General features: G+C 47.7%; 1 protein-coding gene across 1 annotated transcript in view; it reads left to right on the forward strand.

Annotated features, from left to right (window-relative positions):
* The window catches only part of hcn4 (hyperpolarization activated cyclic nucleotide-gated potassium channel 4), a 274698-nt gene that overhangs the window by 216907 nt on the left and 38038 nt on the right, over positions 1 to 19753 (forward strand). The window contains exons 5-6 of the mRNA XM_078429699.1: positions 9914 to 10060; positions 14641 to 14881. Coding sequence (XP_078285825.1) covers positions 9914 to 10060; positions 14641 to 14881 — 388 coding nt within the window. The remainder of the gene's footprint in view (positions 1 to 9913; positions 10061 to 14640; positions 14882 to 19753) is intronic.

A 19753-nucleotide genomic window follows, 5' to 3' on the forward strand; every position in this document is an offset into this window, starting at 1 on the left:
CTTTAACTCCAGACAGAGGTTGCGGAAACAGCATTGAATTTAAAAGCAACTACGAGTTGCAGTTCAAAATCGTGTTAATTAGATAAGATCACCTGGCAATCCTATGCCCAACATTAGCACTTGCTTCTGGTAATTTTCATGCATTTTTTTAATAAATTGTGAATGTCTCTGGAGAACTTTGCATAATTGTGAGGGTTTGGGGCACTAATTAAGTTCCAAGCTTCTCTCTCTCTCTCTCCAATGTTAATTCCGTTATTTACCACATTGCTAGTTGATGTCAAAGCCAGGGGATGGATGTTTAACATCCGTCAAAGGTTAGCCGGTGACACAGTGAGGGGAGGTGAGAGGGGCTACACAGTGGCGCAGCGGTAGAGTTGCTGGTGTGTTGGCCCTGCCTCAGTGGATATGGGCAACATGTCAGGTAGAGTTAGGGCGGTCACGGTGGTGCAGCGGTAGACTTGCTGCCTTTAGAAACAGAAACATAGAAAATAGGTGCAGGAGTAGGCCATTCGGCCCTTCGAGCCAGCACCGCCATACTGATTGAGAGTGATCAGCCATGATCGCATTGAATGGCGGTGCTGGCTCGAAGGGCTGAATGGCCTACTCCTGCACCTATTGTCTATTGTCTATTGTCTAATATGATCATGGCTGATCATCCAGCTCAGTAACCTGTACCTGCCTTCTCTCCATACCCCCTGATCCCTTTAGCCACAAGGGCCACATCTAACTCCCTCTTAAATATAGCCAATGAACTGGCCTCAACTACCTTCTGTGGCAGAGAATTCCACAGACTCACCACTCTCTGTGTGAAGAAATGTTTTCTCATCTCGGTCCTAAAAGACTTCCCCCTTATCCTTACGCTGTGACCCCTGGTTCTGGACTTCCCCAACATCGGGAACAATCTTCCCGCATCTAGCCTCTCCAACCCCTTAAGAATTTTATATGTTTCTATAAGATCCCCCTCAGTCTTCTAAATTCCAGCGAGTACAAGCCTAGTCTATCCAGTCTTTCTTCATATGAAAGTCCTGCCATCCCAGGGATCAATCTGGTGAACCTTCTCTGTACTCCCTCTAAGGCTAGAATGTCTTTCCTCAGATTAGGAGACCAAAACTGTACACAATATTCCAGGTGCGGTCTCACCAATGCCCTGTACAACTGCAGCAGAACCTCCCTGCTCCTATACTCAAATCCTCTTGCTATGAATGCCAACATACCTTGCAGCGCCAGAGACCCGTGTCCGATCCCGACTACGGGTGCTGTCTGTACGGAGTTTATCTCTTCCCCCCCCCCCCCACCGACCGCGTGGGTTTTCTCCGAGATCTTCGGTTTCCCCCCACACTCCAAAGACGTACAGGTTTGTAGGTTCCAACCCGGACCCAACCCGGAAAACAGCCACGTCTGCATTCTTGGAACTTGCCTGCACCTCCATCTTCTGCCTCGGGGTTTCCAGCTCCAGTTCCAGACCTCCCAATTCGGACCCAACCTGGAACTGACCTTTCTGTCATGGGCCTCCTCCAGTGCCATAGTGAGGCCCACCGCAAATTGGAGGAACAGCACCCCATATTTCGATTAGGCAGCTTGCAGCCCAGCGGTATGAACATTGACTTCTCCAACTTTAGATAGTTCCTCTATCCCTCTCTTCCCCTCCCCCTTCCCAGTTCTCCCACTATCTTCCTGTCTCCACCTATATCCTTCCTTTGTCCCGCCCACCGGACATCAGTCTGAAGAAGGGTCTCGACCCGAAACGTCACCCATTCCTTCTCTCCCGAGATACTGCCTGACCCGCTGAGTTACTCCAGCATTTTGTGAAATAAATACCTTTGATTTGTACCAGCATCTACAGTTATTTTCGTACACAAGTTTGTAGGTTAATTGGCTTGGTATAAATGTAAATATTGTCCCTAGTGTGTGTCGGGTAGAGTTAATGTGCGGGGATCGCTGGTCGGTGCGGACCCGGTGGGCCGAAAGGCCTATTTCCGCGCTGTATCTCTAAACTAAACTAAACTAAACCAAATTGACCAAAAGATGATCATTGTCCGAATATAGTAGGGAATACACAAATAAATATTAACCGATGTGAAGCCAATAGATCCAAAATGGCTGGTCTTGAGAGCAGAGTCTCTTAATCAAAATTCCAATGCTTTGAGCTAAAGGTACACTCAGTATTTCCTACTGCTTCGATTCTTTTGTGGCAGAGAAGTAAAGCTTAATAGTTTAGTTTAGTTTAGCTTAGAGATACAGCGTGGAAACAGGCCCTTCGGCCCACCGAGTCCATGCCGACCAACGATCCCAGTAAACTGGTTCAATCTTACACACTAGGGACAATTTACAGATGCCAGTTAATCTGCAAACCTGCACGTCTTTAGATTTTTAGATTTAGATTTAGGGATACCGCACGGAAACAGGCCCTTCGGCCCACCGAGTCCGCGCCGCCCAGCGATCCCCGCACATTAACACTATCCTACACACACTAGGGACAATTTTTACATTTTACCCAGTCAATTAACCTACATACCTGTACGTCTTTGGAGTGTGGGAGGAAACCGAAGATCTCGGAGAAAACCCACGCAGGTCACGGGGAGAACGTGCAAACTCCGCACAGACGGCGCCCGTAGTCAGGATCGAACCTGAGTCTCCGGCGCTGCTTTCGCTGTAAGGCAGCAACTCTACCGCTGCGCCACCGTGCCGCCCTTTAGAATGTGCCAGGAAACCGGAGTCCCCTGGAGGAAACCCACGCAGGTCACGGGGAGAACGTACAAACTCAGTACAGGCAGCTCCCGTAGTCAGGATCGAACCCGCAACTCCCGATAGAATTGTAAATCGTCTCTAGTGTGTGTAGGATAGTGCTAGCGTGCGGGGTGATTGCTGGTCGGCAGAGACTCGATGGGCCGAAGGGCCCGTTTCCGCGCTGTATCTCTAAAGTCTAAAGTCGAAAGTATTACTGGATGTATGCAGCGCGAGTATTGTCATTTCTCAAGGTGACAGGAACATTTCTACCAAGCTGCCTAGACCTGTTTGCAAGTCTACCCAATTAAAGCACGGATCTTCCTGTGTGACAAATTTATCATTGTTGACAGATTCTTAAGGAGCAGCAGACAGAAGGTGGAAGTCAGGTGGCTTCCCATTGTGACTGTACCTGTTTGTGAGATTTATATCACAGCTTCTTGTTCTCAACCCCCCTCTTACTTTCAACTCCCACCCACTATCTCAGAGAGCAGGCGGAGTAGTTGGATAGGAAATGTTTCCTCATTGAATCTTACAGTGTGGCAACAAGCCCTTTGGCACAACTCATCCATGCCACCTCATATTTCGCTTGGGCAGCTTACACCCCAGCGGTATGAACATTGACTTCTCTACTGAAAGCTGGAGTATCTCTGGCGAAAAGGAATAGGTGACATTTCACGTCAAGACCCTTCTTCAGACTGAGAGTCAGGGGAAAGGGAAACGAGAGACATAGACGGTGATGCAGAGAGATATAGAACAATCTAGCCTCCACTGCCTTCTCGGGCAGAGAATTCCACAGATTCACAACTCTCTGGGTGAAAAGGTTTTTCTTCATCTCAGTCCTAAATGGCTGACCCCTTATTATTAAACTGTGACCCCTGGTTCTGGCATACTGTCTCCGACTACATTTTATCTCTGTTTGATTTGTTGTTATCTTCTCCCAGCTAATAGTGATCTATTCTACATTTTCCTTGATCCCCATTGCCTTTGACCTGTGTTTACACCTTACACTTCCTTATATCCCTCCCCCCTGACATCAGTCTAAAGAAGGGCCTCGACCCAAAACGTCAGCCATTCCTTCTCTCCAGAGATGCTGCCTGTCCCGCTGAGTTACTCCAGTATTTTGTGTCTATCTTCGGTTTAAATCAGCATCTGCTGTTCCTTCCTGCATATGCCAGCCAACATTATGTTATCGGGCACAGCTTTGATCTGAAATTGGAAAATTGACTAAATCAGATGACTGATGACTGTCCTTGATAATTAAAATTGTCAAGCAGGAGACTGGTACAAAGATGCATAGATACATAGACAAAAGGTGTAGGAGTAGGCCATTTGGCCCTTCGAGCTCGCACCGACATTCAATGTGATCATGGCTGACCCTCCAAAATTGGTCTGAGCCAAAACCTGCAGAGAGTGCTGAAGTGAAAAGAAATGGAAAAAGCATCATTTCACTCGACGAGCAGTGAGCTTTCTGTTCATTCACAAAATGCTGGAGTAACTCAGCAGGTCAGGCAGCATCTCGGGAGAGAAGGAATGGGCTTTCTGTTCAGTTTAGTTTAGTTTACGTTTAGAGATACAGCGCGGAAACAGGCCCTTCGGCCCACCGAGTCCACACCCACCAGCGATCCCCGCACACTAACACTATCCTACACACACTAGGGACAATTTTTTACATTGACACCAAGTCAATTAACCTGCAAACCTGTACATCTTCGGAGTGTGGGAGGAAACCAAAGTTCTCGGAGAAAACCCACGCGGGTCACGGGGAGAACGTACAAAACTCCGTACAGACGGCGCCCGTAGTCGGGATCGATCCTGGGCCTCTGGCATTGTTAGCGCTGTAAGGCCACAACTCTACCGCTGCACCACCGTGCTGCCCTCTTCTGTTGATTCCTGTGCTGGGAATTTAAGGAATTACACACATCCCTTCTGCGCAAACAACTTTGAAGTTTGCTCCTGACACTTTCTTTTGTTGCTTCTTTATTTTCCTTACATAGAGTCATAGAGTCATACAGTGCGGAAACAAGCCCTTCGGCCCTACTTGCACATGCCTACCAAGATGTCCCATCTACACTAGTCCTGCCCATATTTGGCCCATATCCCTCCAAACTTTTATACCAAAGATGGACACAAAGCGCTGGAATAACTCAACGGGTCAGGCAGCGTCTCTGGAGAAAATTGATAGGCGACGTTTCGGGTCGGGACCCCTCCTCAGAGTGATTGAAGGGTGGGGGGGGGAGGAGCGGGGGAAAAAATGGAAGAGAGAAGTGGTGGGACAGATGACCTCAGGCGAGGGGGTTCCATTATAGGCAGATTGTTGGACAAAGGCTCGAGACAGAACCAGGTGTGAGCCCAAAATAAATACCTTGTGTGATCTGTGAAGATAGTTGAGGGACATTTGTCAGAAGGAGTTGGGGGATGGGAGGGGTGGAGCAACTGGTGCAAGGTCACCAAGGATTCAGGGGAAGGCAGTGTGGTGGGGGTGTGGGAAAAGTATGGGGGAGGGGGTGAGAAATGGGAGGGGGAAGGGAGGTGTTTGTGGAAGCTACCCAAAATTCAATGTTGATATCCAATTTGCTTCGCAGGGCAAAATAACAACGATGTTTGTTAACTTATCTTTGTAATCAATCTCTATTGATCAGTCTGCAATGTCCCAAACATAATTCATGGGAAATCCCATTTTTTAGTTTAGAGATGCAGTGTGGAAACAGGCCCTTCGGCCCACCGGGTCTGCGCCGACCAGCGATCCCCGCACATTAACACTATCCCACACACACTAGGGGCATTTTTTACATTTACCAAGCCAATTAGTCTGCATTCCTATACGTCTTTGGAGTGTGGGGGAAACCGAAGACCTCGGTGAAAACCCACGCAGGTCACGGGGAGAACGTACAAACTCCGTACAGACAGCACCCGTAGTCGGAATCAAACCCGGGTCTCCGGCGCTGCATTCCCTGTGAGGCAGCAACTCTACCGCTGCGCCACCGTGCCGCCCAATTGATGGTGACCTTTGGGGAAATGTGGTGTAAATGCTGCCAGGTGGGACTAGTGTAGATGGGGCATCTTGGTTGGTGTGGGTGAGTTGGGCTGAAGCGAATGCATCGCCAGAGGCCCGGGTGCGATCCCGACTACGGGTGCTGTCTGTACGGAGTTTGCACGTTCTCCCCGTGACCTGCGTGGGTTTTCTCCGAGATCTCCGGTTTCCTCTCGCACTCCAAATTCGTACAGGTTTGTAGGTTAATTGGCTGGGCAAATGTAAAAATTGTCCCTAGTGTGTGTAGGATAGTGTTAATGTGCGGGGATCGCTGGTCGGTGCGGACACGGTGGGCCGAAGGGCCTGTTTCCGCACTGTATCTCTAAACTAAAAAAACAAACAAACACTAATAGTGCAATAATAACAATAATAGTCTATGTAGTTCAGGACTGATTTGAGGTTGTGGTGTTTAATAGCCTGATGGTTGCAGGGAAGAAGCTGTCCCTGAACCTGGACGTTACAGTTTTCAGGCTCCTGTACCTTCTTCCCAATGGTAGGGGTGAAATGAGAGCGTGGCCAGGGTGGTGTGGGTCTCTGATGATGCTGGCTGCCTTTTTGAGGCAGCGACTCCTGTAGACCCCTTCGATGGTGGGGAGGTTAGCACCCGTGATGGACTGGGCAGTGTTCACAACTTTTTGCTGTCTTCTTCACTCCTGGGCATTCAAGTTGCCGAGCCAGGCCACGATGCAACCAGCCAATATGCTTCTTGGAGAAGGCAGGCACGGGTTACTGATTATTGACGATCAGCCATGATCACAATGAATGGCGGTGCTGGCTCGAAGGGCCCAATGCCCTCCTCCTGCACCTATTTTCTATGTTTCTGTGTTTCTACCACTGTACACCTGTAGAAGTTCAAGAGAACCCCTCTCTGACATACTGAATGTTACAGAAAATGCAGATCAAGTCAAGTCAAATTTATTTGTCACATACACATACTCGATGTGCAGTGAAATGAAAGTGGCAATGCCTGCGGGTTGTGCGGTGCAGTGAAGTGCAGTGCAGTGAATAACAGTTAGTGCAAGATCAAGCCAGTAAAGTTCAATCAACGATAGTCCGAGTGCCTCTAATGAGGTAGATAGTAGTTCAGGACTGCGGGAGGAATGTTCAGTTGCCTGATCACAGCTGGGAAGAAACTGTCCCTGAATCTGGAGTACCATTCACTGATATTCCACTTACATCTGTTTGCTGTGTCCTTTGCCGCCAGCAACTGTAGGAAGAGGTCCAACAGACCCTACAATAGATTTCAATACCTGCCTGAATTCAACGTCAACATTTCTGTTATCACTGTACTCCCACATTGTTGCGTTACAGTCAGCAGGCATCTTTACCTTGGCTTCTGAATATATAATTGTTCCGTACCTCCCTGTAGAGACTGAGCAGGAAAAGAGAGGCTTAGTGACTTATGGGCAGATCTCCAAGCTTTTTATTCATTGTGCCACGGGTTCTGTACCATGGGAGACACATGTAAAAATTTGAAGCGATCTTATAATCTGGTTGCAGCCATCTCCAATGGCTGTTCCTGACAGATTTGGGTGTTCCGACTTAAGACTGGTCCTCCAGAGGGCCAACACATCGTAGTCTTTCAAACCGCTTGGCAAACAGAGTTAAGGTTTAGTTTGGAGATACAGCGCGGAAACAGGCCCTTCGGCCCACCGAGTCCACACCGACTAGCGGTCCCCGCACATTAACAACATCCTACACATACACACACACTACAGACAATTCAGGCTGAAACCAAGCCAATTAACCCCCAAACATGTACATAATAGCAGATCGTCTGAGTGTGATCCATGTTCTTCCATTCCCAACTTCTATAGTCTTCTTTCGTATCCATCATCTACGTTTCAAATGTTACATCGCTGTCATCGTCTGTCCTGAAAAGGGCGCAAGCTTCCGGCGACAATCAAGTGGGAGCCATCACTTGTACAACAGATGATGGTGGTAGCAGAATTAGCTCAGGACACTTCCAGTTTCCAGCCCTGCCACATGGACGCTTCTGCTATGGAGCCACTTATATAGTAATTTGTTTGGAACAGAGCAGAAAGTAACTACAGGGCCAACATTGATTTTCCGGCACCCTTGGTTCCAGAGACTTGCCAGATTATCCGTCTTGCCAGACCGTCAGTTGTCGGAACAATTGGTGGTGGACCTGTAGTTGCACACAACTAGGGTTGCCAACTGTCCCTTATTATGGACAGTGTAGGTCTGGACACTGTAGGCCTGGACAATGTAGGTCTGGACAGTGTAGGCCAGGACACTGTAGGTTTGGACAATGTAGGTCTGGACAGTGTAGGCCTGGACACTGTAGGTCTGGACAGTGTAGGTCTGGACAGTGTAGGCCTGGACACTGTAGGCCTGGACACTGTAGGCCTGGACAGTGTAGGCCTGGACACTGTATATCTGGACACTGTAGGCCTGGACAGTGTAGGCCTGGACAGTGTAGGTCTGGACACTGTAGGTCTGGACACTGTAGGCCTGGACAGTGTAGGCCTGGACAGTGTAGGTCTGGACGGTGTAGGTCTGGACAGTGTAGGCCTGGACAATGTAGGTCTGGACAGTGTAGGTCTGGACACTGTAGGTCTGGACAATGTAGGTCTGGACAGTGTAGGCCTGGACACTGTAGGTCTGGACACTGTAGGTCTGGATAGTGTAGGTCTGGACAGTGTAGGCCTGGACACTGTAGGCCTGGACACTGTAGGCCTGGACACTGTAGGCCTGGACAGTGTAGGCCTGGACACTGTAGGCCTGGACACTGTAGGCCTGGACAGTGTAGGCCTGGACACTGTAGGTCTGGACACTGTAGGCCTGGACAGTGTAGGCCTGGACACTGTAGGTTTGTACAGTGTAGGTCTGGACAACGTAGACATGGACACTCTAGGTCTGGACAGTGTAGGTCTGGACACTGTGGGTCTGGACACTGTAGGCCTGGACACTGTAGGTCTGGACAGTGTAGGCCTGGACAATGTAGGTCTGGACACTGTAGGTGTGGACAGTGTAGGTCTGGACAATGTAGGCCTGGACACTGTAGGTTTGGACAGTGTAGGCCTGGACAGTGCAGGCCTGGACACTGTAGGTCTGGACAATGTAGGCCTGGAAACTGTTGGTCTGGACAGTGTAGGTCTGGACAGTGTAGGTCTGGACACTGTAGGTCCAGATGGTATAGGTCTGGAGGCCTGGGCGGCCGCCATTGGTGGACTGAGAGCACGTGGCCGCTGGCTGGGTGAGGTCACGTGGGGCGCAGGGCGGTGACATCACCTTTTGTCCCTGATTTGGGAGTGAGATAGTTGGCACCCCTACACACAACATATAGAGGCATAGAGTGATACAGCCTGGAAACAGGCCCTTCGGCCAACTTGCCCACGCTGACCAACATGCCCCAGCTACACTAGTCCCACCTGCCCACATTAGGCCCATATCCCTCAAGGTCATTGAGTCATATAGTGATACAGCATGGAAACAGGCCCTTCGGCCCAACTTACACAAGCTGAACACCATATCCCATCCACACTAGTTCCACCTGCCTGTGTTTGGCCCACATCCCTCTAAACCTGTCCCATCCATGTACCTGCCTAAATGTTTCTTAAAGGTTGCGATAGTCCCTGCCTCAACTACCTCCTCCGACAGCTCGTTCCATACACCCACCTCCCTTTGCGTGAAAAAATTACCGTTCAGATTCCTATTGAATCAGGCCTTGAGCAATAGACTGTTTTGGTGCGATTTCCCTGCCCCAGTGGATATGGGCAACATGTCAGGTAGAGTTAGGGCGGTCACGGTGGCACAGCGGTAGAGTTGCTGCCTTACAGCGAATGCAGCGCCAGAGACTCAGGTTCGATCCTGACTACGGGTGCTGTCTGTACGGAGTTTGTACGTTCTCCCCGTGACCTGCGTGGGTTTTCTCCAAGATCTTCGGTTTCCTCCCACACTCCAAAAACGTGCGGGTTTGTAGGTTAATTGGCTTGGTGTAAATGTAATAATTGTCCCTAGTGGGTATAGGATTGTGTTAATGTGCGGGGATTGCTGTTAGCTCGGACCCGGTGGGCCGAAGGCCTGTTTCTGCGTTGCATCTCTAAACTAAACTAAACTAAACCAAGGTCCATCGACCAGTGGCATACGTTTCACCTTCACTAACTTGCCTCTTTATCTTCCTCTCCACAGTATAAACAGGTGGAGCAGTACATGTCCTTCCACAAGCTGCCGGCTGACATGCGCCAGAGAATCCACGATTACTACGAGCATCGCTTCCAGGGCAAGATGTTTGATGAGGAGAGTATTCTTGGGGAGCTGAGTGAACCACTACGAGAGGTGAGCACCAAACCTTGTAACCTGCTCTGACCTCCTTCCACCCAGTTCCTCATGTAATATTTCCATGCAATTCAACAGACAATAGACAATAGACAACGGACAACAGACAACAGACAACAGACAATAGACAGTAGACAATGGACAACAGACAATAGACAACAGACAACAGACAACAGACAACAGACAACAGACAACAGACAACAGACAACAGACAATAGACAATAGACAACAGACAATAGACAACAGACAGTAGACAATAAACAATAGACAATAGACAATAGACAACAGACAACAGACAACAGACAAAAGAAAACAGACAACAGACAACAGACAACAGACAACAGACAACAGACAATAGACAATAGACAATAGACAATAGACAACAGACAACAGACAATAGATGCAGGAGTAGGCCATTCGGCCCTTCGGGCCAGCACCATCATTCAATGTGATCATGGCTAATCATCCACAATCAGTACCCCGTTCCTGTCCTCTCCCCATACCCCCTGACTCCACTATCTTTAAGAGCTCTATCTCGCTCTCTCTTGAAAGCATCCAGAGAATTGGCCTCCACTGCCTTCTGAGGCAGAGAGTTCCATAGATTTGCAACTCTCTAAGTGAAAACGTTTTTTCTCGTCTCCGTTCTAAAAGGCCTACCCCTTATTCTTAAACTGTGGCCCCTAGTTCTGGACTCCCCCCAACATTGGGAACATGTTTCCTGCCTCTAACGTGCCCAATCCCTTAATAATCGTATATGTTTCATAAGTTCTAGGAGCAGAACTAGGCCATTCGGCTCCGTCTCCTCTGGTAGGAAACATGTTCCCAATGTTGGGGGAGTCCAGAACCAGGGGCCACAGTTTAAGAATAAGGGGTAGGCCATTTAGAACGGAGATGAGGAAAAACTTTTTCACTCAGAGAGTTGTAAAGCTGTGGAATTCTCTGCCTCAGAAGGCAGTGGAGGCCAATTCTCTGGATGCTTTCAAGAGAGAGTTAGATAGAGCTCTTATTGATTAGTGGAGTCAGGGGGTATTGATTGTGTAGGAAAATGACTGCAGATGTTGTAGGAAAATAACTGCAGATGCTGATTGTACTGATTGTGGATGATCAGCCATGATCACAATGAATGGCGGTGCTGGCTCGAAGGGCCGAATGGCCAGTCAGAGGTGACCCCTGCGCCTATTGTCTATTGTCTATTGTCTATCGCCATCCAATCATGGCTGATCTATCTTTCCCTCCTAACCCCATTCTCCTGCCTTCTCCCCATAACCCCCGACACCCGTACTAATCAAGAATCACAATCGATCACAATCTCAATAATACTTTATTAGCCAACTACGTTTTGCAACAGATAACATATAACTACAGCATGGAAACAGGCCTGTCCGGCCCTACCAGTCCACGCCGACCATTCTCCCTGACCTAGTCTCATCTACCTGCACTCAGACCATAACCCTCCAATCCCCTCCTATCCATATACCTATCCAATTTTCTCTTAAATAATAAAATCGAGCCAGCCTCCACCACTTCCACCGGAAGCCCATTCCATACAGCCACAACCCTCTGAGTAAAGAAGTTCCCCCTCATGTTACCCCTAAACCTTTGTCCCTCAATTCTGAAGCTATGTCCCCTTGTTGGAATCTTCCCCACTCTCAAAGGGAAAAGCCTACCCACGTCAACTCTGTCCGTCCCTCTCATAATTTTAAAAACCTCTATCAAGTCCCCCCTCAACCTTCTACGCTCCAAAGAATAAAGACCCAACCTGTTCAAGCTCTCTCTGTAGCCTAAGTGCTGAAACCCAGGCAACATTCTAGTAAATCTCCTCTGTACCCTCTCCATTTTGTCGAGGAACTTCATTTGCGATACAGTCGTGGCAACAGGACACACAAAATACATTTGAACATGAACATCCACCACAGTGACTCCTCCACATTCCTCACTGTGATGGACGGTGAAAGAAAGTCTTCACCCTTCTTTGTCCTCCAGTGGTCGGGGGCCTTGAGCCTTCCGTTGACGGGACGATCTTGACTCCCGTAGCCGGCGTTGGGCCTTCCTGGTCGGGGCGATCCAGCTCCTGCATCGTGGGGGGATTTCACCTTCCATCTATCACTGCCTTGAAAATATTTTCGATAATCTCGCATACTCATGGATTATCCCTTCAAGCTGCTGCCAGGAGTTGATTTACTGAGCAGCACATCTTTGGGATAAATCTAGAATGCCTAAGGGAAACTTACCCTGTCACAGGGAGAACATGCAAACTCCACATAGACAACACAGGAGATCAAGAATGAATAATATAAGAAAATAACTGCAGATGCTGGTACAAATCGATTTATTCACAAATTGCTGGAGTAACTCAGCAGGTCAGGCAGCATCTCGGGAGAGAAGGAATGGGTGACGTTTCGGGTCGAGACCCTTCTTCATTCAAGAATGAATGCAGGCCACTGGAGCAGCTTAATCCACACCAATTTCAATTCGTTTCCTTTTTAGATTTTTTAAAGATTTTTTTTAGATTTAGAGATACAGTGCGGAAACAGTCCCTTCGGTCCACCGGGTCCGTGCCGCCCAGCGATCCCCGCACATTAACAGTATCCTACACATACTAGGGACAATTTTTTTAATTTTTAATTACATTTGCCCAGCCAATTAACCTACAAACCTGCACGTCTTTGGAGTGTGGGAGGAAACCGAAGATCTCGGAGAAAACCCACGCAGGTCACGGGGAAAACGTACAAACTCCGTACAGACGGCGCCCGTAGTCAGGATCGAACCTGAGTCTCCGGTTCTTTTAGTAACATAGAGGTCATTGTAGCCCAGAATGTTAAAGCACTCCACAGCAGCATTAACGCGATCCATATTATTCAATGACAACCAAACTGCACTGGTTGGAAGATGAATGAAGAACATTTCATGCAACGTTATTAAAATGAATGAGACCATTTAAAAATGAAAAATCTCAAACTTATTATTTTTTTAATTAAAAAATAAAATGTGCAAAGATGCTTCCGAAATATGCAGGAGAACACTTTGTCCACTGAGTACCATCTATTATTGCACCTCTATCATGCCCAATAATCCTTAGTAATTTAAAACAAAGTGCCTTAATATTTTGGAATAAAATGACACCACCATGACAAAAAGAAAGGTTTGGAGAGTAATTTACCTCTGTAAAATTACCCCTACTGTTTAGGGAGTGGATTGGATAGTGGGATGACATAGAACTAGTATGAACAGGTGAACAATAGTTAGCGTGGACTCTGTAGGCCAGAGGGTTTGTTTACACACCGTTTCTCTAAGCTAAAACCAAGCTAAACTAAAAAAATGTGGATGCAAAGAACTGCAGATGCTGTGGCAGCACGGTGGCGCAGCGGTAGAGTTGCTGCCTTACAGCGAATGCAGCGCCGGAGACTCAGGTTCGATCCTGAATACGGGCGCCGTCTGTACGGAGTTTGTACGTTCTCCCCGTGACCTGCGTGGGTTTTCTCCGAGATCTTCGGTTTCCTCCCACACTCCAAAGACGTACAGGTACGTAGGTTAATTGGCTGGGCAAATGTAAAAATTGTCCGTAGTGGGTGTAGGATAGAGTTAATGTGCGGGGATCGCTGGGCGGCGCGGACACGGTGGGCCGAAGGGCCTGTTTCCGCGCTGTATCTCTAAATCTAAATCTAGTTTATAATTTTAACAAGCCAATTAACCTACAACTAACCTACAAACCTACAAAATCTAAGCAAAAGGACACAAAGTGCTGGAGTAACTCTGCGGGTCAGGCAGCATCTCTGGAGAACATGGATTCAGACTGAAGAAGGGTCTCGACCCGAAACATCACCATTCCCCCATGTTCTCCAGAGATGCTGCCTGATCCGCTGAGTTACTCCAACACTTTGTGTCCTTTAGGAAACTAAAAAATGATTTGAAGGATGCAGTATCTCCAAACCTTTGTCTCTTGCCCTTATCTAGTATATAGCATGCTTTATATTGGCTTCAACAGTGAACCAGTGCTGATTGTTCTATTGCGAACTATTAATGTACTTGACAACTTCTGTCATCATTTGTTGAAAGGCTGGAGCGATTGGGCTTGTATACACTGGAATTTAGAAGGATGAGGGGGGATCTTATTGAAACGTATAAGATAATTAGGGGATTGGACACATTAGAGGCAGGAAACATGTTCCCAATTTGTTGGGGGAGTCCAGAACAAGGGGCCACAGTTTAAGAATAAGGGGTAGGCCATTTAGAACGCAGATGAGGAAGAACTTTTTCAGTCAGAGAGTGGTGAAGGTGTGGAATTCTCTGCCTCAGAAGGCAGTGGAGGCCAGTTCGTTGGATGCTTTCAAGAGAGAGCTGGATAGAGCTCTTAAGGATAGCGGAGTGAGGGGGTATGGGGAGAAGGCAGGAACGGGGTACTGATTGAGAGTGATCAGCCATGATCGCATTGAATGGCGGTGCTGGCTCGAAGGGCTGAATGGCCTACTCCTGCACCTATTGTCTATTGTCTATTGTCTATTGAGATTGCAGTTGAGATCTTGCCAGTATGTGAGATTTAATTTATCTTTCTTTCATCTTCTTCGCTTTTGTTTCTTCAGGAGATCATCAACTTTAACTGCAGGAAACTGGTGGCCTCCATGCCTCTCTTTGCGAATGCGGATCCTAACTTCGTCACCTCTATGCTGACTAAGCTGCTTTTCGAGGTCTTCCAGCCCGGAGATTATATCATCCGCGAGGGGACTATCGGGAAGAAGATGTACTTTATACAGCACGGGCTCGTCAGTATCCTCACTAAAGGCAACAAAGAGACCAAACTATCAGATGGCTCCTACTTTGGAGGTGAGGCCCTTAATCAGTTCAGAGAATCGCATAGACATTTAGCAACATGTAGATAGACACAAAAAGCTGGAGTAACTCAGCGGGACAGGCAGCGTCTCTGGAGAGAAGGAATGGGTGACGTTTCGGGTCGAGACCCTTCTTCAGATTAGGTTAGGGTTAAGGGAAAAACAGAGAATTAGGCAATGATGTAGCAAGATAAAGAACAACGAATGAATGATCTGCAAAAAAGTAACGATGATAAAGGAAACGGGCCATTGTAAGCTGTTTGTTGGGTGAGAACGAGAAGCTGGTGCGACTTGGGTGGGGGAGGGATGGAGAGAGAGGGAATGCCGGGGCTACCTGAAGTGAGAGAAATCAATATTCATACCACTGGGCTGTAAGCTGCCCAAGCGAAATATGAGATGCTGTTCCTCCAATTTGCGTTTAGCCTCACTCTGACAATGGAGGAGACCGAGGACAGAAAGGTCAGTGTGGGAATGGGAAGGGGAATTAAAGAGTCCAGCAACCGGGAGATCAGGTAGGTCCAGGCGGGCTGAACTTCAACCTGTAACTTTATAGCTTGTTGTAGGAAGGAACTGCAGATGCTGGTATAAACCGAAGATAGACACAAAATTAGGCAGCATTTCTGGATAGAAGGAATGGGTGACATTTCAGGTCGAGACCCATCCTCAGACTCTAACGTGACTAACTTTATAGCTCTTTGGTCACACCACATTTGGAGTAATGTGTGCAGTTCTGGTCACCCCCTCACATGAAGGATTTGGAAGCTTTGCAGAGGGTGCAGGAGGAGCTTTTTACCAACATGATGCCTGGATTAGAGGGTTTCAGCTGCAGGGAGAGGTTGGACAGACTTGGATTTTTTTCTCCTGAATGCCAGAGGTTGAGGAGTGATCTGATAAATGATGAGAGGTTCATATGGGATAGAAATTCAGAACCTGTTTCCCAGGATGGTAATATCAAATACTAGAGGACAAAAAGATTTACCGTGAGAAGGCCACAGTTAGAGGAGATGAGCAGGGCAAGTTTTGTTTTACACAGAGGGTCATGGGTGCCTGGAACGCGCTGTCACAACGCGAGTTAGATAGAGCTTCTAATGATAGCGGAGTCAAGGGGTATGGGGAGAGGGCAGGAACGGGGTACTGATTGAGAATGATCAGCCATGATCACATTGAATGGCGGTGCTAGGTCGAAGGGCCGAATGGCCTCCTCCTGCACCTATTGTCTATTGTCAGATATCAGGGCACGAATGAGCCAAAACATTATGACCACTGACAGGCGAAATGAATAATATTGATTATCTTGTTACAATGGCACCGGTCAAGGGGTGGGATATATTAGGCAGCAAGTGAACAGTAGGTTCTTGAAGTTGATGTGTTGGATGCAGGAGAAATGGGCAGGAGTAAAGACCTGAGCGACTTTGACAAGGGTTAAATTGTTATGGCCTGACGACTGGGTCAGAGTATCTCAAACGGCAAGGCTTGTGGGGTGCTCCCGGTCAGCAGTGGTGAGTACCTACCGACAGTGGTCCGAGGAGGGACAAACCACAAACCGGCGACAGGCAGAGTGTTGGGCGCCCAAGGCTCATCGATGCGCGAGGGCAACGAAGGCTATCCCGTCTGGTCCGAACCGACAGAAGGTCGACTGTGACACAAGTCACAGATTTTAATGGTGGTCATGGGAGGAATGTGTCAGAATACACAGTGCATCGCACCCTGCTGCGTATGGGGCTGCACACGGAGGACCAACAGCATATTAGGCAGGTGGTCATAATGTTTTGGCTCATCGATGTATCTAACAATGGTTGGGTAATGCAGAACAGTAAATCATCCATCCACGACCACAATCAACTACACATCAAACTCGTGCAAATAGAGAAAGAAAACAGTGTCGATTATAGTGTTACATGTACAGAAAAAGTGCAGATTAAAAAAGTGCAAGGGTTGCAATGAGGTAGGTTGGGTGATCAGGAATATACAGTACCCTTGGTTTATGAGGGAGACAACGTGAATGATAATTTAAAAACTGAGGACCTAGCCAGGTTTATCTCACCTGGGTCAGAAGAAGTGTCTCGACCCGAAACATCACCCATTCCTTCTCTCCCGAGATGCTGCCTGACCCGCTAAGTTACTCCTGCATTTTGTGTCTACCTTTTATCTCACCATTACTGCACTCCCCTTCTGATTCCCTAAAAGTATTGGGGATAGAGTTTAGTTTAGTTTAATTTATTATTGTCACGTGTTCCGAGGTACAGCAAAAGGCTTTTTTGTTGCGTGCTTTCTGATATTTATCTCTGGGCAGCTAAGGACTTTCCCAGAGTCCCAGAGATGCTTATCATTGGAAATTAGCCATCAAGACTCTGATGAACCCATCCTACATCTAGATTTAGATTTAGATTTAGAGATACAGCACGGAAACAGGCCCTTCGGCCCTCCGAGTCCGCGCCGCCCAGCGATCCCCGCACATTAACACTATCCTACACACACTAGGGACAATTTTTACATATTACCCTGTCAATTAACCTACAAACCTGTACGTCTTTGGAGTGTGGGAGGAAACCGAAGACCTCGGAGAATACCCACGCAGGTCACGGGGAGAACGTGCAAACTCCGTACGGACGGCGCCCGTAGTCAGGATCGAACCTGAGTCTCCGGCGCTGCATTCGCTGTAAGGCAACAACTGCGCCACCGTGCCGCCCTACATCCATCCTACATCTGTTAGAATTGTATTGGTTTGCATGAAATCTCACAAGATAGACAGAACAAAACTGGGGTAACTCAGTGGGTCAGGCAGCATCTCTGGATGAAAGGAATAGGTGACGTTTTGGGTCGAGACCCTTCTTCAGAATTTGCGTTTAGCCTCCCTCTGACAATGGAGGAGGCCTAGGACAGAAAGGTCAGTGTGGGAATGGGAAGAGGAATTAAAGTAGTTGGTAACCAGGAGATCAGGTAGGTCCAGGGTTGGGGCTCGCTCATCATCTTTTTTGATCTCTCGGCCTTCTCTTTCCCAACTTCGTAGTTAATCTCTAGCAGTAACCTTCACGTATTTTGCTTTTACCCACTTGAACCCCTCGCGGGTGAGATTTACACCTTTCAACCAACTGCGTTGCCATTCATAGCCCAGTAGCCTTCACTGATTGAATGTTATCTCTATTTGCTTTGTTGTCACCTTCTCCTAGCAAACAAAGATCTATTCTACATTTTCCTCGACCCACATCCCCTTTGATGTCTTGTTTTCACACTTTAACCTTCCTTATCTCAGTGTCTCCCTCTCCCCTGACTTTCAGTCTGAAGAAGGGTCTCGACCCGAAACGTTAAATTATCATTCACGTTGTCTCCCTCATAAACCAAGGATACTGTATATTCCTGATCTCCCAACCTACCTCATTGCAACCCTTGCACTTTTTTAATCTGCACTTTTTCTGTACCTGTAATACTATAATTGGCACTGTTTTCTTTCACCCATTCCTTCTCTCCAGAGATGCTGCCTGTCCCGCTGAGTTACTCCAGCGTTTTGTGTCGGCCTTACCAGTCTGCCGTGTTTGCAAGGGTGCCCTTCTGTTTTCCATTAGACCATCAGAGCAGTCTCATTAACAGGCAGTAGCATAAAAAAACATACTCATTATTGTGCCTGTGAATTGTAATCACTTCAGCTTCCGCAACCTTGTCTCAACATGTTCTCAGAGTGTTATTCAAGAGAAAAAAAAAGAAATCATGTGTAAAACACCAGATTTCAACATTTAAATTGGCTTGCACCTGTCAACCTTGAGACTGGAGTGAGAATGTGTCCTGTGAAGAGTATAAGAAAATAACTGCAGATGCTGGTACAAATCGAAGGTATTTATTCACAAATGCTGGAGTAACACAGCAGGCCAGGCAGCATCTCAGGAGAGAAGGAATGGGTGAAGAGACCCTTCTTCAGACTGATGTCAGGGGGGCGGGACAAAGGAAGAATATAGGTGGAGACAGGAAGATAGTGGGAGATCTGGGAAGGAGGAGGGGAAGAGAGGGACAGAGGAACTACCTAAAGTTGGAGAAGTCGATGTTCATACCACTGGGCTGCAAGCTGCCCAGGCGAAATATGAGGTGGTGTTCCTCCAATTTCCGGTGGGCCTCACTATGGCACTGGAGGAGGCCCATGACAGAAAGGTCAGACTGGGAATGGGAGGGGGAGTTGAAGTGCTCAGCCACCGGGAGATCAGTTTGGTCAATACGGACGTCCTGTGAAGAGGATGCATTCTGTAGCCCAACATTTTTCTCCTAGAAATTGCCAGAAATTGCCTGGAGCAGACAGTGTGGAGGAAGCAGGTCTCTGCAGAAGGACTTGGACAGGTTAGGAGAGTGGGCAGAGAAGTGGGAGATGGAATATAGTGCAGCAAAGCGTGGAGTCATGCATTTTGGTCGTAGGAATAAAGGCGTAGATTATTTTCAATTATTTTCGAAATGGGGAGCGAATCCAGAAATCGGAGGTGCAAAGGGACTTGGGAGTGCTGGTGTAAAACTCTCAAAAAGTTCATTTGCAAGTCGAATCGGTAGCAAGGAAGGCAAATTCAATGCTAGCATTTATATCAAGAGGACTGGAATACAAAAACAGAGATGTAATGCTGAGGCTCTATAGGGCGCTGGTCAGGCAGCATTTGGAGTATTGTGAGCAAATTTGGGCCCCATATCTGAGGAAGGATGTGCTGGCTCTGGAGAGGGTCCAGAGGAGGATTACAGGAATGATCCCAGGAATGAGTGGGTTAGCAGATGATGAGCGTTTGTCAGCACTGGGCCTGTACTCGCTGGAGTTTAGAAGAATGAGGGGGGACCTCATTGAAACTTACAGAATAATGAAAGGCACAGATAGAGTGGATGTGGAGAGGATCTGGTGAGA

Source organism: Rhinoraja longicauda, chromosome 38 (genome assembly GCF_053455715.1).
Source record: "Rhinoraja longicauda isolate Sanriku21f chromosome 38, sRhiLon1.1, whole genome shotgun sequence".
In the NCBI taxonomy this organism is placed as follows: Eukaryota; Metazoa; Chordata; class Chondrichthyes; order Rajiformes; family Arhynchobatidae; genus Rhinoraja; species Rhinoraja longicauda.